Source organism: Nomia melanderi, chromosome 10 (assembly GCF_051020985.1).
Source record: "Nomia melanderi isolate GNS246 chromosome 10, iyNomMela1, whole genome shotgun sequence".
Taxonomy (NCBI): domain Eukaryota; kingdom Metazoa; phylum Arthropoda; class Insecta; order Hymenoptera; family Halictidae; genus Nomia; species Nomia melanderi.
The window spans coordinates 3,160,870-3,188,577 of NC_135008.1; the positions used below are offsets into that span (position 1 = coordinate 3,160,870).

The window sequence follows — 27,708 nt, forward strand, 5'->3', positions numbered from 1 at the left end:
CTACACGACTAGTTGAAGTTTCATTGAAATGATCTATAGAAATTCTATCCATATAATTTGAATACGTAATGTGTTATTGTTTCTGTCGCGATGAAGTCATCAGATCTCTGTCCTGTCGAGCGAACCGTTCTGAAATGTACGACGATTGTTTCAGGTATGATACTGTACACGTTCATCCAGTTCCATTCGACACCGGCCATTGTCACGTCGGTTTTCATAGGACTCGGCATCGTATTTTGCGGATGCGCGATGGTCCATAACGTCTTCGTGTGGCAGAGGGTGAGTATACAGTCTAAAATACAAGCAACCCCATAGAACGTTGCAAATCGAATTACTGTAATTCACTCAATTAATCCTTTGCACTCGAAAAATTTGTCAGAAATATTCAATTTATTTCTATGAGATATAGATGACTTTTTTTCAACTTAACGAGGGATGTATCGACAAAATAAGGGGAACAATGGTATTTTAGGTAGCATCGCCTTGGAACCATAGAGATCGATGGTTTGTTGTTTTAGAATATTTAATTCTTTGCACTCGAAAAATTTGTCAGAAATATTCAATTTATTTCTATGAGATATAGATGACTTTTTTTCAACTTAACGAGGGATGTATTGACAAAATAAGGGGAACAATGGTATTTTATTTCCCCATTTCACGTGTCGACAGATTACTCAAGACTTAATGTTAAATATGGAATTTTACAATTTTGATGCACCAATCGAGTGGTGACTGAGAGGCACCTTTAAAATTATTTTTAAGATTTAAAGTTATACATAAGAATAACATTAATAGCTTTCAATAAACGTACTTCCCTTACAACATAAAAACAGCATAGTTCCCGAACCGCAACTAAAGCCTATTTGTTACATCAGTTCCTTGTTCCTCGTACATTGTAGGAACCTAACGACCGTGTTACAAGGGGGTTACCCGTATAATTAGATCATTTGGACGAGCAATTTTTCCGCCGTAAGAGATCCATTCATTATTCCCCGCGAGAAAGCTATTCATTTTCTCCGCGAGAGAGCTACTCTTCATAGAAAATCGTTCTCGCAAGACTGAGATTATTCCATTACCTATTCTATTCTTCAGCTGTTCCCCTCCGTGAACAATATTTTCCCCCATAGCGAACTTTCTCCTATCCGAACACTCGACACCGCGCTTAAACATTCGAGCCGAAAACAGCGTCTTTCCTAACCGTTCCGCGCCGGCGGAACCCGAGACCGCGATCCTCGGCGTATTAATTGATACCGTCGAGTAGGGATATCATTACCCGATGATCATCATATACTACTGTCGCCGTGGTCGTTCCCATAATCACGGGACACCGCGGAGCAAGGCGAGGCTATCGTGGATTCGATTACGGAATAGCTCTCGGCGAGCAACACGCAACCGCTCGCCGGTACTACAGGTTCACGTGAAAAGGCTCGATTGAGTCGTTCGCGTGAACCACCGATGGAACAGGCCGGTATTCCCATCGATATCTCGCCTGTTTACCGTAAGCACCTTTTAATTCCCATCAGGAGTCCGCGGGGGACCCGTTACGCCTAGCCGACACGGCGAGCTCGTTCGATCGAGCCGACCGATCAAAACGGATCTCCGGCGAACAACAGTATCCGTAAATTGTCCACTGGACACTCGTGTCTGTTTGATCGCGCGATAATAACCTTAGACTAATTAGCGACCGTGAGCCATGCTCGTAATAGAGAATCCTCTGTCCATGTTGAGAATACTTCGACGAGTCGAACTTAAAGAGCTGTTGCTTTATCGAAATGATTAGACCGGCGAAATAAAAATAGTAGAGTTTAATGAAATTAGGTATGTAAAGAATAATTGAGGTGCTTTGTGACTCTAAACTAATTAGTTACGGTGCACTATATTCGCAATACAGAATCTTTCGACAGATTAACAAATATGAGTTTAGCAAAAGGATTTAATGAAATCCTATATATAAGGAACAATGAACACTTTGCACTCAAGAGGTGACTCTCACTCACCATTTCATTTGATATACCAAAATTTTAATCATTATAGTCATTGCAACTGCAACTAATTTTTATAGTATTCCTAGCGAAAATGATAAATGCAATATTCCTTCGATCTTTTATTTTCCTTAGTAGGAAATACCTTCTTAGTATCGAAGATATAGATTATTAGATGATATCGAGATGCTTACGTCAGACTGTCATCTGGACATTTATTAAACATTCTCGCTCGATATTAGGTACCTAAGAAATTAATCCTTAGCGCTCCAGGTTGTTAATCTATCAGCTGCAATTTTTATAGTATTCCTAACGAAAATGAGAAATGCCATTCGACCTTTTACTTTAATGAATAATCCTCCACTCTATAAACAAACTCCAACCCTTAATCTACCCCTAGAATAAGCTAAGTAACGAATATAACCGGTGTTTCCACTAAATTCGTCCACTTTCCAGGAGAAGACGAACGCGGTGAAGGCGTTGGCGCGCGAGCAGTGCGAGGCCGCGGTGCAGCTGCAGCGGCAGCAGCAGCTACAGCAGCACCAGGGCGGCTCCCATCACCAGCACCAGCAGCAACAGCTGCACCGTGGCCCGTTGACGCACCACGCCGGCTACGCGACGAAAATCGGCCCCCTGGCCGGCCAGACGAACGCGACGAGCCACTCCAGCCACGGCCGGGCCGCGCACTACCAGCACTACCATCATCATCACCATCATCGGCACGTGTCGATGTCGCCGCCGCCGCTGTTGCTCTCGTCGCCGGCGCCGATCGCGGCAACGCACAACCACCTGAACGTCAGCAGCCACCGGAACATAGTCACCCCGCCGGACACGCCGGGCGACAGGTCGCCGCCGAGTCCCGGCAACAAGCTGAACAGGTCCCAGCATCTGACCAGAGAAGCCAGTGGCAGCGTCAGCCCGGGACTACCGGCTGCCACCTTGGACCTCAGCAGCGCGGCGACCACCAACAGCCCTCACGAGCTCTCCACCTTGGTCTAGGCCAGTGTCCCTCCAGCCGGAGCAGTTTGAATGATTCGGAGGGCGATTGGAGTGACGTTCGTTGTTCTTAACACTTGACGGATGGTTGTGTATTTTTTTGGGGATTTTTGGAGGAGTTGTAAACCTGCGAGCGTTAACCGTTTGGATGCTAAACTTTTGTGGATAGTTAGAAATGCGGAAGTGATTGAATATGCAAAGAAATTGAGTACTTATCTAATGGGATCACAAATATTGTGTTATTACAAAAGAATAACGTTTATTCAAGTAAATTTGTTTTGATTTATTTCTTGAAGAATATAGTAAGAAAGTTATTGTGAATAAAAATTATTACAAATTATAGTAAGGAAATTAGCAGTCCTCAGCACTCAAACGGTTGAATTATTGCTGATTTATTCAATTAGTATCGTTAACACTTTGACTGGTAAACATTTATTGAAAGTACTCTTAGTAATCCAGAAACTAAAGAGTCAAGATCTATCTTCCTTGTATATCATGCATCCAAAACTTTATTCGATACATCAAGAGAATTCATGTTTAGATTATATGAGAAATAGTGACCAAATTTGGGTGACATGGCAGTCAAAGTGTTATAATGTTGAGAAATCAGTTTCATTTCTAGTACTCGTCACTGGCACTATTGAGTTAACCCTTAGAACTCCAGATGGTTTTGTAATCTATCAGCAACTGCAACTAATTCTTATAGTATCCCTAGCGAAAATGAAAAACGCTATAACATTTCTTAGATCTTTTATTTCCCTTAGTGCAAAATTTGGATGTGTGAGAAATCTAATAATTAAATAAATATCTAATATTATTCCTGGTGCAATATTGGAGCCTACAGAGTTCAAAGGGTTAACATGAAAATATAATTCTATATGTACCGTCCGTCAAGTGTTGAAAGTTCTGGTAAATGCGCGGTTCAGCTTTTCCCAGCTTTGGACTATCTTGCTGAGAGGTTTATTGTGAACTTAAACTTAGTTGCAATGGATCTTGTAAGACAGCATTAAGCAGATAGTAAGAACTGGAAGAAGTTGGAATTGAGCGTTTACCAAAATTCCTATGTACTGGCAATAAATTGTTGATATTGTAATTCTGATGGTCTGAGAAGACGTCAACGCTGTAGCCGCATATATTGATGTTGAAGTTTGTTCTTGGTTTATTACATCCAAGCGCCTAAACAATGTTGAGAAACGCTGGTCTAAGGGAGCTCCACGAACACGCTATCGTCTCCGGCTAGAACAATTGAACCGACCGTTTCTACGAGCAGTTTTGCACATTCATTGGAAAGACAGGCAGCCCTGTTTGCGAGAAATTAAACGAATTCACACTTACACATTCGTACCGAGTTGCTTTGGTCGATAGTTATAGATCGTCGCGCGAGTTCCTATTTAGATCTTTCTGAAAGCTGGAAAAGTTTCATCCAACCAGAAGGTTCACTGTGTCTGAGTATTGTTCAACGACTAACACGTTCACTAGCGTTTTTCTGTGACCTTCACAATTGTAATATTCTATCCTCGACAAAGCTTCTAAAAATTGAATGTTAAAACATTATAGGAACAATTGAATTTCCCTTGTAAAATACAACTGTCACAAATATGCGACGCTGGTACCGAACGTGTTAACACTAGGTTTACATTTATTGTACAGTTTATTCTGTTCCTGAAATTGATATTCGTTCATTTAGATTTTGGAAATTATAAATGTAGAAATAGACAATCAGGATTCATATTCGTAATTGGATCAACGAAAACCGATTGAAACATTTACCAAATATTTATAAAATTCAATCTGCGTCAAATTGACGCATTCCGTAAACCTAGTGTTAAGCGACTAAACATTCGTCAGGGGACCGATCATCCATTCGAAACGCGACGGGTTTCTTGCGGACGACGAGCTTAAAGTTTAGCGTACGAGGAGCCAACTGTTAACGAGCTTCATGCTTTTGAATCTACTGATAAGGAGGGAGGAGCAAGCTTAAAGATTTCGAAGTTATTCGTCAGTATCATTGATCGCAAACGAGGCGATTAAGTTGATGTTGTTCGCATGTCGATGCTAACGGTGTTCCAATGAATTAGAAACGTCTCTTGGGGGGTAGCGAAGAACTTGATGAAGAATCTTTGTAAGCCATCCGAAGTGCAGTTCTCAAAATATGGAACGTACGAAATTGAATAATGTTCTCCTGCCATCAGAACTTTTTCTAAATTAATGGAACACGATTTGTACCCGCATGGATCTTGCCATTTCTTTATTATTATTATTATTATTATTATTAATATTATTATATTTAATCATACGAAACCTCTAGTCCTAGGTTACTTTCGCTTACACGAAAGAATAAGGTTTTCGGATTTTGACTATCGCGCGACCACGCGGTTACAAGTTCTTCGCAATCGTGTCCCGAAGTTAATAGGGTTCGAATCTCATTGAATCATTCGATTTAATAATCACATGTTAACACGTTGAATTTATTCAATTAACACTAAAACTACCGAGCAGTTCAATTGACTTTTGAAAATTTCGCTTGTTCAGACTTTAATTGATTTACAATTCAATTTGCGTAGTGCTAAATGAATTTAATAATTTCTCAGAGAAACATTTGTTACCTTTCTAATAATTGCAAAAAAACATCAGGTAGTTTTAGTGTTAAACGATGATTATTTGAAAACGTTTCTATATTATAAATTATGCTACCGAATAATAATAATAATGCAAACATATTTCTTCATTTTGTGTATTTTTGTCTGAGAAATCATACGGCGTTCAACGTGTTAATTGTTGCCAAGTAATTTTCCTGGCTGAAAATGTATGAGAAATGTAGATCAGATGTTTTCCATTTCAATGGCGTCCCATGATTTGAGATTCGAGCTCTGTCAAAAATTTCCAGCGAGCATAAATCGTCTTGGTTCTTTTTCTTATTGTTTAAGCATTTATTCTTGATTACATGTATTTGTTCCTTTCCGCGCGGGCTATAGTGTAATCACTTCCAATAGTTGCAGTTATTAAGTTACAAACGGACGTAAGTTTAGAGGTAAATTGCTTAGGATTATTTAAACGAGCCGACAAATTCATTGTACAGACGAAATTGTTCCAACGGAGGTAATTGTATTTTTTATTCGTAAAGAATCTTTATTTTTTACTTACCCAATATTGTTTTTATGCGAGCGTATTTATAACATGCTGTAGGTAGAGTTTAACATGAAAGTGTGGTACAATAATTTCAGTACACTATAGATTCAGGGAAAACGTAGGACGACTGAAAAGGAAAAAAAACAGAGGGCGAGCAATTTTAAGGGTTATGCGAGATTTCTATGGATAAACAAATAAATGTGCAGTTATCGCTATTGATGTTACATAGTAACGGATTCTGTATAATAGTACAAAGGTACTTCACTGTAATTCATTGATCATACCAGGAAATCATTAGGTTCGATGGACAGAATATTCCAGTGAAAATGAATGACTTTTAATGAAGTAGAAACTCGGTAGAAATTCATGAAAGCTTCTTCTTCTTCTTCTTATTCTTCTTGATTCGTTGTTAAATCGACATTAATAAAAACTGGACCAATGTTTCTGTAAATAGTATATAAAATGATACGGAATATACAAATGTATCGTGTACTTTTTGAGTAATATTTGAAGCAGATAGAGTAAGCGAGTGAAAATATGTACATTTCATAACACCATAATGTGTACTTTCTACCGAATTTGTAAGTAGTGTAGCAATACAATACATTATATATATATAACACGCGACAATACATGAATTAAATTATTTGTCGGGTCCATGTATAACATGCATAGTACAAAAGTGTTTTAGCTTTATGTACTGGTACTTACTAAATACCAATTTAATTAAGGTGTATTCGGTATGTACCTACTTAAGAAAAAAAATAAATTATTCTGAACACATAATGGAGATTCAAGTTCAACCAACTGCTACCACGTAAACATTGTAAAGTACAAAACTGGTAATAACTGCAGACGTTACGGTTCTGATACGTTCAGAATTCCTTAACGAGAAAAATTGAAACAGAAAGTTACGTACTAAAGTCGAAGAGGTTGGCAGAATATGTAAACATTTAAAATAAACAAAACTTTTCAATATAACTGGACTTTAATTGCACTCATTTCTGTGTACTGATTGTTTCTTTAGATAATCCTTAATGAATTTGTCTTACATGCATAATGTATACACAAGCATATGACTTACCATTGAACTTTGATTTTTGACAACATTCTGAAGCAGATATTCTAATATTCCTGTATATGTGTAAGTCTTATATAGTGGTAATACACTAAATAATAAGTATTTTACACAAAATATTCCATATATTCCGCAATGTGTATACTAATTTTACATTAAAGAGTAATGTTCCTTATTTTCTATTTTTAGTTCCAAAATTTAAGTGGGTATTTTTACAATTAGTTTTTCAACTCTAAGTGCATTAGACTATAAATATGATTATGCTCTCGCGTCATTAAGCGTTGATGGCACTCTCACTTCAATTCCATCTAATTCTTTAGTCATTACTATTTGACAGCCTAAACGTGACCTGAAATCATAATTCATTTATAAGGTGAGCATTTTTGTTGAATTAATCAGATCAAATTTGAAATTCAATGTTGCAGCTAGTCTAACACTGTAGGTATTCAAATTCTGCCAAATGTGAACTTGTAAATTTATTCTACCATCTGATCTTACTTTCATGAGGCCCAGTTTAAGGAAAATATAGAAAAGATTGCAACATGTACAGTGAATTTCATCAATTCCCCAGAAAGATAGTTTAACAGCATATTACATAAAATTTTGAACCATGGAAAAAGAAGAGAAAGTTAAAAAATTTTTAATTATTTTTAACTTACGTATCTGTTAATTCGTATGCTAGATCCAACATGTCCAATTCTTCATCTGTTGGTTTGTCTGGTAGTGAATCATAAACTTCTTTCGAAAATATTAAATGGCATGTACTACAAGTTAAAGTTCCTTCACAGGCTCCTATGTAAATTCATAACATAAAACATTACTTTAATATAATTAATCATTGAATAATGTATATTTAAAGAAAGAAACTAGAACTTGGGAGAGCATGTAACTTTTAAAGAAAAGAAGGTATACATGTTTAAACAGAAAACTTGAGCTGCAGAAAGTATTGTTAAAAAATCTCTCAACTGATTGTTAACTTACCAAAGCCATCCAAATCTATTTCATTGTTTACTACAATATCTAAAATCGTATCCCCCTCTTTTCCTTTTGCTCTTATTATTTCGCCACTTGCTTTAACAAATGTTATGTTCACCCTGAAAGTATAACTGTATGTTTTCAAATAATTCCATCAACTTTGATTTAAAGTCATACATTTTTATAATCTATTCTCTTTTCATCACTTAAATATTATGTATTTCCTCCTTGCAAGAATATCATAAAATATTTTCATTACTGACTCGGATTTATCAAAATTTAAATTAAAAGAAACTAAACTGCACTGAAGGAAAGTGCTATTACTTACTCTTGTTTCTCTGAAAGTGGTTGTGTGGTCGAGGTGTGCCTTATAGCTTGACAAGAGGACAACACTGTGCCGCTTTTGTATTTTGAATAATTTGAAGCAATGGCGAGAAACGATCTCGATATCCTTTGGAATTTATTTACTAACGCCATTCTCTAATTGAAATACCATAAGTGGAAAGGTATAATCTCACTAAGCTCCGTGACTAAATCACGAAAACCGAGAGTTGGCGAAGTATATTACACTCGGCAACTTTCACAACATGCTTTCCACACGCTACTCTTACGTATCCTTATAGGTTATGAAACTCGTGACACGTGTGACGTGTACACAGCACGTGTTACAACATCCATAGCTCTTTAGTCTCTTAATATACAGACGTAAATATACGCTTTAGAAGCTCTATAGAATTAAAAAAGAATATATATAAACAGATCTGCTTTTAATAAATCTCCATTGCTCAGAGACGTACATATTAAGTCTATACTAATTTTAAACACAGAATTTACCAGTAGTGACCAGCATAGATATACACGACTGTCTGGTCAACCATAATGCACAGAGTAAACTATATCAAAAATCATTTGCCCCATAACGATAAGATCTATTAAACTGATAGCATAATCTGTGATAAAATAACGAAATTGATAAATACACTGCCCAGACGTTGATCGTTATGGAAATTTTTGTTTTTGTTTGTAGTACTCATACAGTAAAATATCCCTTAAACCGTTAGAAATGGTCACTAGTGCCATCCACGGTAGTACGCTCAAGCTATTCACACAAACCATACTTTTTAAATCTATGGATAAACTAGGTTTCTTAAAAGACCTCAGAGCTTCCGTATTTTTCAATTTTTTGGTAACTTTAAAATGGCTCAAAATGAATATTTCGAATTTTTTGATATTTTGTTACCGCCAAAGAGGGCTCAAAGCTTCATGAACTATTTTTGTCTTTCTTACTGCTTTTCTTTTTCTTTCTTCCTTCTTCGAGATTGGTGATTCCACCTATTGCAAAATGGCTCAAACTTTTGGCTAAACGATACCAAATTATCATTGCTAGGTAACGCCCGCAAATCAACTATTACTATCGTTGTTACTCCTATATACCTATTCTTGTCCTTTTCCCCATGATTGTTGGCGCCATCTATTATGAGATCTATTTATGTTATAATTTTTAACTAATATGGTAAGAATTATTTGTGCTTGTGTTTTAGGAATTGTGTGAGGAATTTATACGAAAACTATAACCTGTTTAAGAGCAACAGATATGAATGTATTGTTATAGATTTGAATTTTCAAAAATGTGGATGACGGTTTATGGTTAATTAATAGGATTAGTGAGAATATAATAAACTTGAGTTTGATCTATACAGAGCGGAATGATCTCAATTGTCAGGGCATAAACATTGTTTTATGTTTGTGACTATCATCGGTATTTACAGTTTGTCACTTCAAAGATATGTAACTGATCGGTTTCTGAAGAGTAGATTCAATCTCTAAATATAATTATTTGGATAAAATGGATGATGCTGTGCTTTACGTCCGAGGAAAAGGAAATGTATGTACGTGTATGGAGTTGGGGGTTATATTTATGGTTTCTTTTATCATATACAAATGAATGTAGAATGTATTTATATGTTTAAATGCTACAGAAACTATTAATGTTTACAGTATGCGATTATAATAATGATGTAAGATATAATTGTGTATATTATTTCGGATATATTACACATTGTATATATTTGTTTTTAAGGGTTTAGATGCAGATAATGAAAATGCTTGGGACGACACTGCGTTAATTAAAGCTTATGACAAAGCAGTGAATCTGGCAAAGGAAGAAGTTGTTAAGAGAATGGGCATGGATGTTTCAGATTCCGAAAGCAAACAAGAATCACAAAATTTGAAACATTCTCGGCATATAAATAAACCTCAGAAGGTCATTATGTTACAATAGAATTAACTAATAAGAACAATGTATTTATAAATTTAGAATTTCAAGGCTTAGTAGTGTTTTCTATAAGTATTTAGTTACATTAACCTGGAACTATATTTTCAATAGAAATGGACTGTGGGATCTCCTTGCCGTGCTGTATATTCAGGGGATGGAGAAATTTATGAAGCCATAATATCCAAAATCTATGATAACAGTGCAACTTGTATTGTAAAATTTGTAGGTAATGCATTCACAGCAGTTATTTTTAATGAACAAATAGAATCCAATGAAGTGCTTTTAAATAATGCAATTCTAATGTCTCAAGGATATGGTAACTCAGAGAAAGTAGAGTTAAGCGCCCTACTAGAATCTGAAGGGTTGCAAAGTCAGATAGCTCAGCAGAAAGATGCTGATGCAGAGAAACTCAACGAGGAAAATGTGGAGGCTCAAGTATCAGATTCTGCTACTGCAAATTCTAAAAAGTACAACAGTGAAAAAATGGAATGCGACGAAGACACAAAACCATATAGGCATCACTTTATGGCCGGACCGTCTTTTACTTCAGCAGAAGACATGATGCCCCCTGCACCTCCTCTACCACCACAATTAATGGCCAAGTAAGCTGATCTCAAATCGTCATCTGCTTAAAATCAAACATCTTTCTTTAGTTTTAACTAAAAAAAAACATATCAGACTTCCAGATAACGATGCAGATGCACTTTCAAGTATGTTAATGTCATGGTACATCAGTGGTTTTCATACAGGTAATTCTCTAATTACTTCCCTTCTATCATATTACCTACACATTAACCAGTTCATTTGGAATTCTATGTAGGTTACTATCACGGTTTGAAACAAGCAAGAAGTAATCAAGAGAAAAGAAGAAACTGTTGATTGTACAATCATTTTTTATCGAGAATATATATGTTTATTAATTACACAGTATCAAAAGCTACGCATTTACTGTTTTTCAAATTCTTCTTAGTCTTCTTTATCATTTCGGATATATTCTTCTATTCCACGTGCTGTTTAATTTATTACTTATCGTTTCGTTGGCTGGTTTGATTACCTCGCTTGCGTCGCGTATATACTGTATCGACGATATCTTATTAGCAACACCAACCACCTTCGATTTGTCTCCAGTTTTCAGTGCTTCTATTTGCTTTATTACCGGAGTCACTTGATACATCCGTGCTTGCTTGCACAGTCTTTTTATATCAGAACCAGAGTAACCGTTCAACGTACTATTGATAGAAGACAACTCCGCATTGTTCAACGGCTCAACGTAAGTCTTCAGCATCTGCAGCCTGGACTCTTCATCAGGTAACGGCACAGAAATATGTTTCTCGAGGCGCCTTAGTAACGCAGCGTCTATATTTCTATTCAATAATTCTTATTAACAATTGCAGTTCCTCGTTCGTCCCCTGACCAAGTGACCTTCGCAACGTAACCCTTACCCTGGCGTGTTAGTAGCAGCTAACAGAACAACATTTGCAAACTCGTTGGACAGTAATCCATCTAGATTAGCGAGTAGCTCTGCTCGAAATCGTCTAGCTGGCTCGGACAGCACGTTGTCCTGAGATATCGTGGCAATCCAATCTATCTCATCGATGAAGATCACCGTGGGTGCTCGTTTATAGGCAAGATCAAACAGAACCTACCATGATAATCGTTCCTCTCATTTCTTTGCTCGAACCAAGCATAGTCAACCTAAACTCGTTTCTGTCGCAGCAATGAAACTATAAACTGGTTCACGACTTACTCGAACGTATTTCTCTGAATCACCTCGCCATTTGCTGACCAATGAGCTGGCCGATACGTTGAAGAACGTGCAGTTGCACTCCGTCGCTGTCGCCCTAGCTAGCATCGTTTTACCTGTTTCCATATGTGAGCATCATCATCAATCTGTTACTCTAATGTGAATGAAGAGTAGATGATGAATATCTACACTCTACCTGTACCGGGTGGACCATACAGCAAAATCCCGCTCCAAGGGGAGAAACATCCTTCAAAGTATTCCGGGTATTTGATGGGGTACACGATGGCCTCCTTTATGGCGGTCTTACAGTCGGACAATCCCTTCACGTCGCTCCATTTCACGTTCAAATCTTTTACAATGATTTCCTGTGTACAGACCGTTTATTATTTAGGAATATTGAATTTAGTACATTTGATGTTACGTTCACTGCTGTGAAAAGCTTCAGCGTTTTGTCATTTTTTCTTTTACATTTGTCATTTTTGAATTTACCTTTGAAATTATTTCAGCTATTTTCCGCATTTCTGAGTCGAGCCCGTATAGTTCCTCGATGGACTGCGATATCGTTGGCAGCGAAGCTGGTGTCGCCGATTCAAAATGGCAGCCGTTGAATATCGGTTTCGTAGTAAACGCGAGGCTCAAGTCGTTCACGTCTTCTTTGTTCTTGTCTTTTCCTGGATCGATCCTGCTGTTGATTTTGCTTTCATTTTGGCTGGTCTCGGCCGCGCGCAATTGCGATCTGCGCGAATTCAACGTTCGTGTAACATAAATATCTAATACATCTCTTTAATACAATTTTATGCAATTTAATTTTATACAATTTCATACAATTTTTGATTCCTTACTAACTAATTAACACGTTCCGGTTTTTTAAGGGGACATTTTTTGTGAGACGTGTCAAAGAACAATGGTACACGTCGCGAGAAGACAAAAACGTAAAGAATATCAAAATATTTTAAAAGTCAGCAAAAGCTTGAATGTAACAATCTATCATTTAACACTAGAATCCGTATAAAAATTGTAACAACAGATTATTCTCAGTTTCTTCAGACAAACGTTATAGTATTCAAGTGAAACTATTTATTTATCAGATCATTCCGAAAATTAATGCTTTTGTGGTATCAATAATTCCGAAACAAGTCTGCTCACGTTGAATTCGCTGCAACAACCGGCCCGACTCTTCTGCACAGTGCAGGGTACTTGTTGAATCTCACGTTGTAATATTCCTCGTAATCCTTTAGGATAATTTCCAGATCGATGTTGTCGCAGACCTGCACGGTGCTGCACAGCTGAGCCTCAGCCATCAGGGTCGCGAAAGATTTCGTGTATCTGCGAAGAAGATCATCTCCAGAAAATCTGTTTCAAACGCATCGTTTCTTCGCATCATTCCCGCGACAATGCTCACCGCTGATTTTTCAAATAAGCGCCGATGATGTACAACAGGTGCTTGCGCCGCTGTTGATTGTGTTTCTCCTCCTAACACGAAATAGAGATTTTGTTAACCGTTTGACAATTCGTGGAAATAAATCAACTTCATTCATTTGTCTTCCTTTTAATTATTTACTTTCATTTTTCTCACTACCTGCTTAGAAATGGAAAACGGAACAATCGCGCTGTTTAGAATCTTTTCTGAAATTTACAATCTCCGTTTCTGAAGTGAAACGAAAGCGCGATCGCGCCGATTGTTGAATCGCCCCTGAATTATCGGAAAACTTTCGTATCGAAACAAGAAAACCGAGATCCGCCATTTTGTCGGGAGCAGAGTGCTAGAGTCAACGAAACTGAACGCTAAGTCCAATGCACCGTACTCCATTATCTCAAGAAGAATCGATATTCGTTCAAGTAGATCTTAGAAATTATAGATTCAACAATAGACAATTAACATAGACATCCCAGTAACTGCATTGATCAAGATCAACGTGAACATTTACCGAACAATGCTTCAGAAAAGTCGGTACTTCGAATCGACGCGTCACGTGAACGTAGCGTTAATAAACGGAAGAACGAAACAAATGTTAATCGACATTACCAATAAAATTAACGAAGAACGTGGAATGCAAGGAATACAGTTAAAAATAACGCCACGTGGAACACGGATGAAGCGTTTTTACCTTCTCGCGCAGATCGTGGCGGAACCGGCTCGCACTGGCGTCCATGCTCAGGTCGCAGTTCATGGTGATCGATTAGTGATCTCTTAGGTTCGATCGTCTCACGAAATCACTTTTAATCAGCTTCTCGAAAGAACCTGCTTCCTCCGCAACTGGACGTTTGCGGGAAAGACGCACACGGTCGTTTGGTCGCCATGGTGACACGTCGTTTGTCAGCGTAGAAGGGATTGGGACTTCCATTTCTGATCGGTCTCGTCTATTTTTCCTCTCCGCTATTCATATTGTTCCCGTTAGGATCCTCTTTCAGCCCACGTCGAAAGTTCGCGGATATTTTTTAACGAGTTTCAACTCCGGCCGCTATAGAAAGCCCACTCGAACGGACTAAGCGAATTGAAAGGGAGCAGCGAATTGCCAATAAACGCGATTACGAATCGATCCTCACACCCTTCCTTTTGTTTCGCGCGATATTGTTGGCTGTCTGCTGTTTCGCCAAGTTCGAAATTCATCGGTGCACAGGTTTGCGCTGTGTTTCTGGCCCTCGGTTGCAGCGTTTTAATGGTACAAGCGATTTTTATGTTCGAGTAGCGGAACATAATCGAGTAACAATGGAACTAACTCGTAGAGAAATCATTGAGGAACCAAGCTATTTTATTTCAACATTTCTCAAATTGATGCTTTATGTAAGGTACAATATTAGATACCAAATTTTATAGTTTTACAGTGTGAAATCAGGTAAGAGTCACATCTCGAGTGTAAGGGGTTGAAAATGTATCAATCACCGAAGCTCGCGTTTTTGGTAACTGAAATTTAGCTGGCGTACAATGTGTTAATACAATATTATACAATTTCGCAGCCATTAGCCTAGCAGCATCCTCGATAGGAATTACTCTATCGGCGATGATGCTAGTTTCCAGGTCCACCACGTGGAGGTTGCTGCGAGGAGACCCTTGGTGGTCGATGGAAATGAAAGGAAAAGACAAATATAACTAATTAACGCGAAACAAAATCCTATCGATGGGGACATAGAAAAATAAATCAAGGTCCATTCTACTTTGTCCATTTGCAAATATTAATGAACCGTTACCGGGAGTCACTATCAACCCCTTGATTATTCACTTTCTCTACTAAACTCATGTATTTCACTATCAACCATTTGGAAGAAAGCAACAAAATTTTCGATTCTATTTTAACCAGAAATTTTATTTGAACATAATACATTGACAATACCAAAATAGTTTACTTTGATCCGTGGACAACGGATAACATTGATTTTTCTTAATCTGGAAATCCTCATCACGAGTCTCACTTGTCATTACATAGCAATATTTTAATGAATTTCCCAGGCATTGTACGAATCCTCGCGGCCGCCATTTTGCGTCCTCCTCTATCTTCTCAAAACATATATATATATATATATATCCTTGTTTGACACCTCCTTGGTCCTGATGCTTCGCGCGTACGTACCAGGAACTGATGAGATGCTTTTTCGAAGGAGGTGGCATCAGGAGCTCTATCTCTGTCCTTCTCGCACAGTAGCTCCATCCTTGTCTTACACATTACGAGGATAGGGAAAAGCTTCGAAAATCCATTGCCGCTAGATGGCGATGCTATCGCGTCCTACCAAAATTGTTCCTTGTCTTACACATCAACCCTTAGCACTCCAGGTTGTTAATCTGGCAACTGCAATTTTTATAGTATTCCTAACGAAAATGAGAAATGCAACATTTCTTCGATTTTTTAGTACAAAATTTATTTGTGTGGAAAATCTAATAATTTTAGAGTAGTTTCTTTAAGATCTATTAAAATATTTAATATTAACTGGTGCGACGTTCGAGCCTACAGAGTTCAAAGGGTTAACACTATTTCTACTGAAACTGTCGAAAGACATTTAAAATTCTAACTTATAATTGTTAACACTAGATTCACTAACGTTCATTTTACCTTTTATTCCATTGTTCCTAGAAAGCTACGTGATCGTTTATATAGATCGCGAAAATTCTCTTTTCACTAAAGATCCACCTTTTCAATATTTATGATAATAGTAGCCTCACTATAAACTTGGGGGCTCATCCGGGATCGCTATAGTATGAATACTAAATTACTCGTGTAAACGTAATCGGGGAAGCAGATGTAATCAGGGGAGATCCGTTTAGCCCTGCGTCAAAGATAACGCATTCCTTTTGTTCTCCGTCCTCGGATCCGTCGTCCTTGGCGCTGTTTAGCTCCTCGTCGAAGCAACTAGCCCCGGGACACCCTTCACCGTCAGTCGCGCAGCGTTCATCCCCGGGCTACTCGAACGACCGTTCCCGAAATCGCGGAAGACGGACGATCTCCGCGCGAAATACTCTAAGGGAGGACGAGAAAAAGGATGAGGCCATCGCAGTTTCCATTCTGCGGGTCCGAGAGCATCCATTCCGCATCCGAGAGCTTGGACATTATTTTGCTTTAGAGAATGCGTTTGTTTCCGTCGGCCGACGGGACGTTGCGCTATTCTTCCGTTCGCTTGTCAGAGGAAATGTCGCGTTGCACCTTTGATTTTCACACTGGAACTAGTGGAACGAACTGCTGAAACTATTGATGCAGAATTAATAGTACTTGAAGAACCAACTTAAACAACTTGAATAACCTGTAAAATTTGTAAAACTTGTAGAATTTGTAGAACTTGAAGAACTTGAAGAACTTGTAGAACTTGTAGAACTTGTAGAATTTGTAGAATTTGTAGAATTTGTAGAATTTGTAGAATTTGTAGAACTTGAAGAACTTGTAAAACTAATAAAACTAATAAAACTAATAGAATTAATAGAATTAATAGAAATAATAGAAATAATAGAAATAATAGAAATAATAGAAATAATAGAAATAATAGAAATAATAGAAATAATAGAAATAATAGAAATAATAGAAATAATAGAACTAATATAACTAATAGAATTAATAGAACTAACAGAACTAAAGAACTAATAGAACTAGAACTACCAGAACCACTAATTAACTACAAAAATATCCCTAACAGTGAACGCGTTAAACGAACAACTTACAAAAAGTAATAAACAGCCTTATCTCGATCAATTAGCGAGACACATTTATCAAGAAAAAGTTCGTTTAACGGGAATTTTGCGACGCATTGTAATGGCTAATTGGAGAGGCCTTCCCCGTTAATATTCTCCGTTAATTAAAGCAACTGCAGGTTTACCGTTCCGCAACACTAGATACATAACGCGAAATCATGCAGTTTTTTCATGTACTATTATCCGCGTCGAATATGTAGAATCTAAGAATCTCTCGTCAGACAGTTCTAAATTTCTCGAAGATTTATGGCGTCTGAAATTGTAGGTTCTTATTCATCGATAAGTCGTCAAGGCGAAATGATACTTGAAGCAACGCGACAGGTTTTATGGCTGGACCGTATTGCCGTCGAATATGACTGCATCGTGGAAACTCTATACGCATTGTGATTATCTCTGGAACAGTGCACGCGAATAGAACGATGGAACTTTATTGTACGATGAATCGTATCATTTATAGACACGTTGTTTCTGTTATGAAATGTTCTACTAGATAATTTGACTTTCTTTCTTTTCAGATATTGTTTAGGAATTTAATGTTCATCTGTTATTGAATAAACAAAAATAAATAAATGAAATCAATGCTGGTATAGATGTTGCGATTGGATTAATTTGGAAGGGGATGTTTTTAGTGATTTCGTAGGTGTGCGTTGTATTTTTTGGATTTAATAAATAATGATACTTCTTTATTATTTGTTAAATAGAATACAAATCTTATTACAACAGGACTATTAACATGAAGGACAAGACAAAACAAACCAACCAACTAATAACAAAATCGTTACTCAGAACAACAAAATAATATATATATGCTATACTTTTATAACAGTATTATTCGTTTGAATTTTTAGTTGGCAGCATTTTGACATTTATTCTGTCAACGTGTATTAATCTCTTTAGGGAATATGTAAATAACTGTCATAATATGTTACGTTCACCCCTAGAAGATTAGATGACGAAGCCTTTTAACCCCTTACCTCACGACGTCTTACGGGGGAGATCAAAATATTTATTATTTTATTATTCAATTAAACGCAGATAAGCTAGTACAGTATCTCTAACGAACTTTGTTAATTCAGAAGGGAGTGAAAGTTTTATGGAACTGTATCAAACGTGCTAAAGAATTCTCTGACAAGGAGTCAACGACTATCTTATGAATCATTCAAAGAACACTAAGAAACGCTCTACTGAAGATCAAAGAAAATTTTGGCCATTTCGAACCCACCACCCAAAAATCAAAGAAAATCTTGCCTAATTCAAACACACCACCAAAAGGTCAAAGAAAATCCTACAACCTTCAAACTCACCACCGAAAAAGAAAAGAAAATTCTACACCCTTTAAACACACCACCCAAAAACCAAAGAAAATCTTGCCTTATTCAAACACACCACCAAAAGGTCAAAGAAAATCCTACAACCTTCAAACTCACCACCCAAAAATGAAACAAAATTCTACATCCTTCAAACTCATCATCTAAAAATCAAACAAAATCCTACACCCTTTAAACACACCACCCAAAAACCAAAGAAAATCCTACAGCCTTCAAACTCACCACCAAAAACCAAACAAAATCCCACACCCTGAAACCCCCACCCAAACCCAAAGAAACTCCCCCATTCAAACCGAAAAATACAAAAACACCCTCCAAGCCCACCAAAAGCAAGAAACAAATCCTCCATCCCCAAGCAGACGAAAACAAAAAGCCAACCCACCCTGGAAACGGCCCATCAACCCTAAAAAACCAGCGCAACATCTGTTTGATCTCGTCCGCTATGCCGTCCGATTCTTTGTAAGCGGCGCGCGCGGCGCAGCGTTCCCAGTTTCGGCGGGGCGGTAGGTGTTGCAGGTGCACGTCGGCTGCACCGGTGCGTTGCGGCCGTCGGGGGTAGCTTTGACGCCGGTGCCGAGGAGAGGCGCAGAACGTGTTCGATCGACCCGCGAGCGCGGCCCGTGGCCCTCACACTGCGACAGAGTTCACTCTAGTCAGTCGCTGTTTGGCCATCGAGCCCGTCGGAGTCGGGGCTAGCTCGCGTCACCTCGATTCCCTCTGTGCGCGCACCGCCGTGCCACCCTCTCGACGCGTCCACCGAGGCTCCCGCTGACGGCCCCGTCGGATTTCTCGGCCGCGTCGTCGTCGGTTCGATCCTCGATCGACTTACACCCGGAGAGGAGACCAGCCAGCCCGGTTCCCCAGTTTTCCGCGCGCGAAACCTCGTCGCGGGAAGAGCGTCCGCGGGACGCGTGGACGGCGAGACACGAGGGATGAAGGAGGAATCAGCGTGACGCACGTTCCAGGTGACTCTCGCGAGTATCCGCTTTCCTCTCGCCAGCCTCCCTTCCGCTCGGCGCCCTTTCGATCGGTTGTTGGGGGATCTCTTTGAGGAACGTGGCTAGTTTTCATCTTTCCTCTGCTAATTTGCTAATGGGATTACTTAGCTAATTGTAAACAAAACAGTTTTGTTCCTCTGGGTCTGCTAATGGTAGCTTCTATTGGCAACTGGTCATTCATGCTCGGTTTCGAAGTTAATTGGACTAGGGACTCGTGATCTAGATAACAGATTCGGCTGTGGATATTCGATGTTGGAGTTAGATGAAGAGGGTAGTTCGAGGTAGTGTTATTTCTGTGCCATTGTTTCTGGGTTGGTATGTAAGCAGCTTCCTGTAGCTGGAAGCGAGTAGAATTCGGAATTGTAGAATTGTTAGGATTATGTGGTTTTTGGTTGGGGTAGTTTGTTTTAGGTAGTGGTTAGAGCTCGACCGTGAATTTTAGACCACCGTGTATCAGCGGTCGGCTGAGTTCTTCTATTCCCGACGTCTCGTCCGAGGGATTTTGTTTGATGTCTCCCCCGGGGCGTTTTTCCTCTCGTTATTCCTGTTGTCGTCGGCGCCGAGTGTGGGCGTTGAAGCGCGTGCGACGGATTCGAGGCGGTCGGGGATAATTCGCCGCATCTGCGATGAAAGTTGCGGGAATCGGGGCCGGGGGGAGGGGGTGACCGATATAGAGGACGATTGTAAACCACTTTCGCAACGGTGGCCGGCGCGCACCGCGCCTCGGACTTGAAAAACACTCGGCAAATTACTTTCGCTGCGCCATAAAGCCGCGAACGCTGCTGGGAAGAATAATGGCCCGTGGCGACGATGAAACCGACACCCTAAGTGAAAGCCTACTCGCGTATGTTCCGCGAATTAATAGAAATTTCCCGGGGTGGAGTTTCGAATGATGATCGGTGGGTAATGTTTGTTGGTGGTAATTGGGAGTTGTTGATTAGGAATGAGTGGGAATCGTTAGTGCTGGTTGTCGTAGGGAAATTGGTATATGATAATGGTTATTGGTGATTTAGTTGTTGATGACAATAGCAGTAAGATAGTATGATCACGTAATAATAGTTATTGGTGATTTAGTTGTTGATAACAGTAGAAGTAAGATAGTATAATCATATAGTAATAACAATATTTATTGGTGATTTAGTTGTTGATAACTATAGCAGTAAGATAGTATAATAATAACAATAATAGATATTGGTGATTTAGTTACTGATAACAGTAGCAGTAAGATAGTATAATCACATAATAATAACAATATTTATTGGTGATTTAGTTATTGATAACTATAGCAGTAAGATATTATAATAGTCACATAATAATAATAATAGTTATCGGTGATTCAGTTATTGATAGCTATAGCAGTAAGATATTATAATAGTCACATAATAATAATAATAGTTATCGGTGATTCAGTTATTGATAACTATAACATCAAGGTACTATAATAATCATATATTAATAATACTAATAATCACTGATCATTCTAACAATATAACAGTACAATAACAGTTACTATAAATTCATTAAAATCTCGCTAATTAACACTGGGACTACCAAATGGGTCGAACTGACCAATTCCTAAGTTCTTTTACAATTGCTGCAAAGACGCTTCATTAAGAAATGATTAAAGAAACTGATCTAATACCTAAACCGAAACACAGGCCAACTGAAATCTTAATAAATTCACGCGTATAGCATTCATAAAGAAATTTTAATTGAAGTGCTCGTTAGCTCTACACCTTATCGAGATCTTTCCCATAATAAGATTCCATCTATTTTCTCAAACTGAACGATTCAAGCACTCTAAGCCGATCAGATAAGGAGTATGCTTGAAAATCGATGTCACAAGTGTATCCGATGCTCATCAACGTACTCACCGGATCGCGATTAAATCTTGATCGTGACACCGACGAGATTTTCAGCGCGCCGACCGTCGTCCGGCTGGATGAGCCGCGCTAAATGATCGACCTGAATCACCGGACCGCATCCCATGATTCAGTGACGCAGCTTTACCATTCGTCGGACACGGTCGCCGTCGAATCCGCGGAATTTCGCGCCGTTTCTGTTGTTGTCAACGTTTTACGGTCGACGATACTTTTCACTGAATGTATCAATTACTATCACCGAACCAACGATGACATTGATCAACCTTTAACAATAAAACCACCGAGCAATTAAATTGACTTTTCGAAATTCCATAGAAACTCCGGGAGTACGTGAGACTACTTAATTTACAATTCAACTTGCGTATTCTAAATCAATTTCTTTGATCATTATTCAGTGAAAATCTGCTATCTTCTTAATAATTTAAGGAATAAATCAATAATATAAGAATAAAGGTAGATACAAACGAAAAGCAGTTAATTCCATGTTGGAAATTGGAACGAAACGTCATTGAAATAAATCTATAAATTTAGTTTGAAAAATCTCTCATTGTGGGCGCAATAAAATCGAATAATGAAGTGTATACTCGTTACATGCAGGCCAAATGCACTTAAAATATATCCCAACGAAAAACTAAAGCGAAACGAAGAATTACATGTTTGTCTCAAAAAATCAACAATCCATCGTTGAAAAAGTTAGCGCCATCAAGAGTTTCGAGATAGTTTAGTATTAACTGGTTAAATTAAGTCGCGTTCTATTGTTCGTTGTTCGAGCAAAACTGACGATTCCCGCGTCCGCGAGCACTCGTTCAATTTCGGGATCGTTATTAACGACGGTGTCGACTTTACACTGTGAAAACGAGCAATTAACGCGTCGACCGGCGGCCAGTTAATTAACTGATAGCGTTCCGAATTAATTAACGCGCGCGGTTGTTCTCGGTGATATCGCCAGGTGACCATTGTGTCGGAATGCGTGTAGCCTTCTGAAAAACTGATCGGATTGCGTCCTTGCTGCGATCGATGATTACTGTGTCACACTGTTGACGAACATCGTGACATTTGGTAACATATTTTTTGTCAGAAGTAGTGTCTGTTGTTAACACGTTGATTGCCACACGACTTTATAGAACAAGATACTCGAAATGGAAAAAATGTGACATTGAATCATTTGATTGAGTTGCATTGTTATTATTGCAGGTTTATCTACAGTAATATAGAAATGTTTTCAGATCATCGTTTCATTAACACTAGAACTACCGAGCATTTAATACGCAATTCCTATAAAAACTGTAACAATAGATTATTTTCAGTTTCTTCAGACATTCATTATAGTACTCAAATGAAACTATTTATTTTCAGAATCATTTCATTTTCTATTTTACGGTGTAATGTTTGATTTTGCCGGATTCCTGTTAGTTCCATTTTGCCATTTCGCGTTGTAACAGTAAATCTAATTTGAATTGCTGATTTTTATGAAAATCGACGTGCTCGACGTGAGTTTTTAGACCTTTTGTTGAAGAATTCCAAAAAGTCAGTTCAATTAATCGGTAGTTTTAGTGTTACGGAGGAAATATGATAAAATCTAAGACGACAGGTGCAGAGTATCCTCTCCGGTAGCACGAGGGTCAAGAATCCGTTCACCGCCGCGTCTTCTTGCGCTGTCACGCTTTCAATTAGTCTCATTAACGAGTCGTTTCCGCGACTGCGATCGGGGTTGCGACGACAGGGTATCGGCATTGACGTCAGCCTCTCCGTGGTCCCGTATTAAGGTCGATCATTTGGGTTAAGAATTTCGTTTCCGGGACGCTACAAGGGCGACAGAAAATTAGAGAACTTGTCTTCGACAATACTCTACGATTTCGTTTACACTGCTCTCTACAAACTATCTATTTTTCAAATATATTTTAAATAAGATATAATAATACAGAGTTACTAAAGAAAAGATGAAAAAGAAATTCTGTGCTCCTTTGTCAAGATATTTTTCAAATAGATTATATTATTATATTATTTTCAATATTAATAGTAAGAAGAATTGTTTACACTGCTCTCTACAAACTATCTATTTTTTAAAATTCATTTCAAATAAGATATTGTAATAATACAGAGCTGCCGAGGAAAAGATGCAAAAGAAATTCTGTGCTCCTCTGTCAAGATATTTTTCAAGTATAATAATACTAATAAAATAGATAGTTTGTAGAGAGCAGTATAAACGATTCTTCTTAGTATTAATATTGAAAATAGTATTATTATTACTATTATTATTAAGAAGAATCGTTTATATTGCTCTCTACAAACTATCCATTTTTTAAAATACATTTCAGAAAAGATATAATAATACGAAAAACTGCAAAAGAAATTCATAGTGCAAAGGGTTAATAATTTCTGAAACTAGCATCTGTGATCTTTCTAGTGTCAAGGTTTGCAGAAAATATTATTTCACCATTCCACGGTCGGATTTTCATTTCAATTGAGTTGCATCGTGTTCGAAGTGTAGAATCGTGTTCTGGAAAATAATTGCGATGTCAGTTAGGAGAGGTTCCATGGAATTTTTTTCCGCCGGAGGTAAAACCGCGGCTTAATGGAGCCCGTACGATCGCGTTCGAAGTCAGCATGGAAACAACGTCAGTCAATCGCGGACGCGTTCGCTCGGCGAATGTGTGACGCGTGAATAATTGAGGAGAGGGTGGCAATCAGCACGCACGCGAATCCATTCGCGGGCCAGCGACGTATTAGTGTACAGACCGCCACCGCCCTTAGACGCTCGAATGTTGGTCGCTCCAGTTCGCGATAAACGGACTGCGGGTTTTGCGGAATGTGAGCTTTAGCGATATCGCGAACGATGTTGAATGTAATGTTTAATGAAGACGATGAATGTAATATTTGATGATGATAATTAATGTAATATTTAAATAGGTTGATGAATATAAGATTTAAAGATGTTGAATGTAATATTTAAAGATGATGTTGAATATAATACTTGAAGATGTTGAATGTAATATTTAAAGATGTTGAATATATTATTGTTAATGATCACTACTGTATTGGTGCGATAATAATAAATTCCTATTGCAATATTTAAAGATGATGTTGAATATAATATTTAAAGATCTTGAATATATTATTATTAATGATCACTATTGTATTGATACGATTAATAATAAATTCCTATCGCAATATTTAAAGATCATGTTGAATATAATACTTAAAGATAATAGATGTTTCTCTGAGAATTTGATTTAGCAATACGAGAACTGAATTGTAAATCAATTAAAGTCTCAATACTCTTGGAGTTTCTATAGAAAAATTTCAAAAAGTCAATTCATGAATATCATGAATAACCTTGGATAAACTATGTTTACGAATAAACTGTACAACATAGAAACGAGATTTTTTAATTAGATAATGGATCGACGGTTACTAGGAATTCCCAAAGAATTTTTATCGCACAGAGAACGTAAAAGCGTTGGAACTTCGGCAGACAAGCCGACGGTCTTCACATTAATGACAGAGCTAACTGGCTCCTGTAATCCACTGATAACAGAGTTGCGATAATTTCACCGATTCTATAGCCGAGTCAATCGTTTCCTCTGATTCCTTCAATTATTCTAAGTGCATCTTAACGATCGTCGGCCGCGTAACGTCTAAGGGTGTTTCCTAAGCCCATTACGAAATCGTCGAGCATCTCATAAACGACGCTGCATTGTTAACACACCGCGTACCAGACATTTCGTTGCTACGTCTAGCCATCTAATCGAATTATTCATTCTTTCTCTTAAAATATTTGAAATCAGAATACGTTACGTTCAATATTTAACCTTTCGTAAAATTCTAAGGTTTTATATAATATTAAGCTTCGTATAACGTATCGATGTGTGAAATATTAGAATAAAATAACTTTGTTCCTCGATTTATATATGTTCTCATTATTTTCGAGTGCAAATTAACACTTCGATCACTACAGCAGTCGATGAACAGAGCTAAATCGCTCGAAGATAATTAGGAGAATCACTGACATCGGGTATAATATTCAATACTTACTTCAAATATTCAGTTACTATAATAATTAAATAATAGTGTCACTTAGCGTAACTTTCAAGTTACAACGACGTTAAACTTTCACGCCCGAGCGTGCAAAAGTTGAAGTTAACCGATCACTTTATTCTATTCACCACTTCCGGTGCGAAATGAAATAAATCAACAAGATGCCAATACACTGATACGCGACTCCAAAGTTACACGAGCCTACGGAGGGTTGAGACAACGTGTTCGAGAGACGTCGAAAGTGGCAACTCGGACGGAAAGTTAATAAGCGGATCGATTTATTCCGCAGCGCACTGCGGAAAAGATCGCGTGAAATCGCGGGGAAAAGTTGTTCCCGCGGTTTCCATAAGAAACTGCCGAGTTTCCGTAGTTTCCAGTGTTAATATTAAAATACTCGCCGCTCGAGGTTTACCCTCCACGGTGCGATTCACACGGCGTAAAAATAAATCGAGGTTGCTGATCGACCACGCCGCGGAAAAGTCGATGTGCGCGGCCTGAAAATAACGTGTAATTATTAGAATAGACTTTATTTCATTATCGATGCGCTGACAGCCTGGAAATCCCCGTAACGTGTTCCCTTTGACACTTTTAATACGGAGACGAATTTCGGTGGTTTCCATCGGTTTCGGAAGGGAATTTTTACGGTGATTCATCGACGTACGTGTACAGAATGTGACAGGAAATTAATGTTGAGATTTATTCAACGAAGGTTTATTGCGACGAACTTGCGGAATTGACGGGTTTGATGGATCGCGACGTTTTATTTTCTGTTCTACGGGGTAAAGGAATTTGATTTTGTCAGATTTCTGCTTCCATTTTGCCATTTCGCGTTGTAACAGTAAATGTGATTTGAATTGCTGATTTTTGGGAAAATCGATGTGCTCGACATGCATTTTTAGAGCTTTTATTGAAGAATTACAACAAGTCAGTTCAATTGGTTAATTAATGTTGCGATTTATTCAACGAAGGTTTATTGCATCGCGACGTTTTATTTTCTATCTTATGGTGTAATCTTTGATTTTGTCAGATTTCTGTGTTTCCATTTTGGCAGCTCGTGTTTTAAGAGTATGTCTAATTAGAATTGCTGATTTTTGGGAAAATCGATGTGTCCGAGGGGTGTTTGGTCGTTAGAAACCTGAGAACTTGCGTCGCAATATCGTGTTAACGGTTTACTCCAATAAGTTACCGTTGTCCGATCGCATTACCTGTAGTTTTACAAGAATTCCGTGGAGAATCGGAGGATTCAGCTTGTTATGTAAATGTTAACGTAACGGTTGATCGGTTTGAGACCGGTTTGTGCGGACTTACGCGAGCTAGTCGCTTTTTGGTGTACTCTTTGAAGCGTTGCGAGTGTGACATTGGAACGGTAGGTGTGTTTAGACTTTTATTTCGAATTTTCTGGAATTTCGAATATACTCTAATGGAAGTGAAATTTAAAATTTAAAGATTTAGAGGTTTGGGATTTTGGGACCTTGGAGCTTTGAAAATTCAGAACTTACGAATTTGGATGTTTGGAAGTTTGGGACCTTGGAGTTTTGGGTCTTTGGAATTTTAGAACTTTGGAACTGTGGAACTTTGGAACTTTGGGACTTTGGAACATTGGAAATTTGAACATTCAAAGTTTACAAATTTAGAAGTTTGGAAGTTTGAGGTCTTTGAAATTTTGGATCTTTGGTACTTTGAAATTTTGAAACTTTGAAACTGAAATTTTGAAACTTTGAAACTTTAAAGCTTTGGAACTTAGGAAATTTAGAATTTTGGAACTTTGAAGCTTTGAAACATTGCAACTTTGCAACTTTAAAACTTTAAAACTATGAAACATAGCAACGTCATAACTCTGAAACCTCCACGAACTGAAAACTCAAAAACCTGAAAATCCAAAGTACACAAACGCAAACATTCAAGACACAAAATTCATTTCTCCTCGAAGTTCCTATATTTCCCCAGTACAAACGAGAACGGAAATGTTACTTTTGGCAGCCTCGAACCGCACGTTACGTCACGATGAAAGCAGGAACGTGTTAAACGGCTCCTCTATAAAAATTCTTCCCGCGGCTAGATTTAGGAGTGGTTTCGTTAGTCAGGTCGCAGGAAAAAGGGAAGCGCTCC

At 38.1% G+C, this 27,708-nt stretch overlaps 5 protein-coding genes across 8 annotated transcripts in view; 3 read left to right on the plus strand and 2 right to left on the minus strand.

Moving 5' to 3' along the window:
- LOC116433909 (uncharacterized) overlaps positions 1-7,088 on the plus strand; it is a 62,878-nt gene extending 55,790 nt beyond the window's left edge. For both annotated transcript variants that reach the window (XM_031992553.2, XM_031992545.2), the window contains exons 4-5: positions 155-279; positions 2,439-7,088. In XM_031992553.2, the coding sequence (XP_031848413.1) occupies positions 155-279; positions 2,439-2,981 (668 nt within the window). In that variant the 3' untranslated portion in view covers positions 2,982-7,088. The remainder of the gene's footprint in view (positions 1-154; positions 280-2,438) is intronic.
- Positions 7,089-7,348: 260 nt separating this feature from the next.
- On the minus strand, positions 7,349-9,226 carry Fdx2 (Adrenodoxin-like protein 2, mitochondrial Ferredoxin 2). Of its 2 annotated transcripts, none has more exons than XM_031991489.2 (5): positions 8,995-9,226; positions 8,489-8,887; positions 8,167-8,279; positions 7,845-7,977; positions 7,349-7,534 (listed from the first exon to the last, which is right to left on the minus strand). In XM_031991489.2, the coding sequence occupies exons 2-5, from the start codon at positions 8,635-8,637 to the stop codon at positions 7,444-7,446; spliced, it is 486 nt and encodes a 161-aa protein (XP_031847349.1). In that variant the 5' UTR covers positions 8,638-8,887; positions 8,995-9,226; the 3' UTR covers positions 7,349-7,443. The 2 variants fall into 2 exon arrangements, with proteins under 2 accessions (XP_031847349.1, XP_031847357.1); XM_031991497.2 differs by having other exon boundaries at positions 8,958-9,226.
- A 433-nt stretch (positions 9,227-9,659) lies between these two features.
- Smn (survival motor neuron) lies at positions 9,660-11,640 on the plus strand. Of its 2 annotated transcripts, none has more exons than XM_076371361.1 (6): positions 9,660-10,045; positions 10,241-10,423; positions 10,547-10,661; positions 10,746-11,037; positions 11,114-11,184; positions 11,564-11,640. In XM_076371361.1, the coding sequence occupies exons 1-6, from the start codon at positions 10,007-10,009 to the stop codon at positions 11,602-11,604; spliced, it is 741 nt and encodes a 246-aa protein (XP_076227476.1). In that variant the 5' UTR covers positions 9,660-10,006; the 3' UTR covers positions 11,605-11,640. The 2 variants fall into 2 exon arrangements, with proteins under 2 accessions (XP_076227476.1, XP_031847368.1); XM_031991508.2 differs by lacking the exon at positions 11,564-11,640 and adding an exon at positions 11,256-11,388.
- On the minus strand, positions 11,348-15,216 carry LOC116434686 (katanin p60 ATPase-containing subunit A-like 2). The gene is made up of 8 exons (XM_031993279.2): positions 14,288-15,216; positions 13,582-13,652; positions 13,326-13,505; positions 12,669-12,915; positions 12,376-12,544; positions 12,183-12,295; positions 11,878-12,077; positions 11,348-11,799 (listed from the first exon to the last, which is right to left on the minus strand). Exons 1-8 carry the CDS (start codon positions 14,348-14,350, stop codon positions 11,415-11,417), a joined length of 1,428 nt encoding a protein of 475 aa, XP_031849139.1. The 5' UTR covers positions 14,351-15,216; the 3' UTR covers positions 11,348-11,414.
- A 4,052-nt stretch (positions 15,217-19,268) lies between these two features.
- The window catches only part of LOC143175020 (uncharacterized), a 28,266-nt gene continuing 19,826 nt past the window's right edge, over positions 19,269-27,708 (plus strand). Inside the window, exon 1 of the mRNA XM_076371716.1 lies at positions 19,269-19,645. The gene's annotated coding sequence lies outside the window, so the exon portion shown is untranslated. The remainder of the gene's footprint in view (positions 19,646-27,708) is intronic.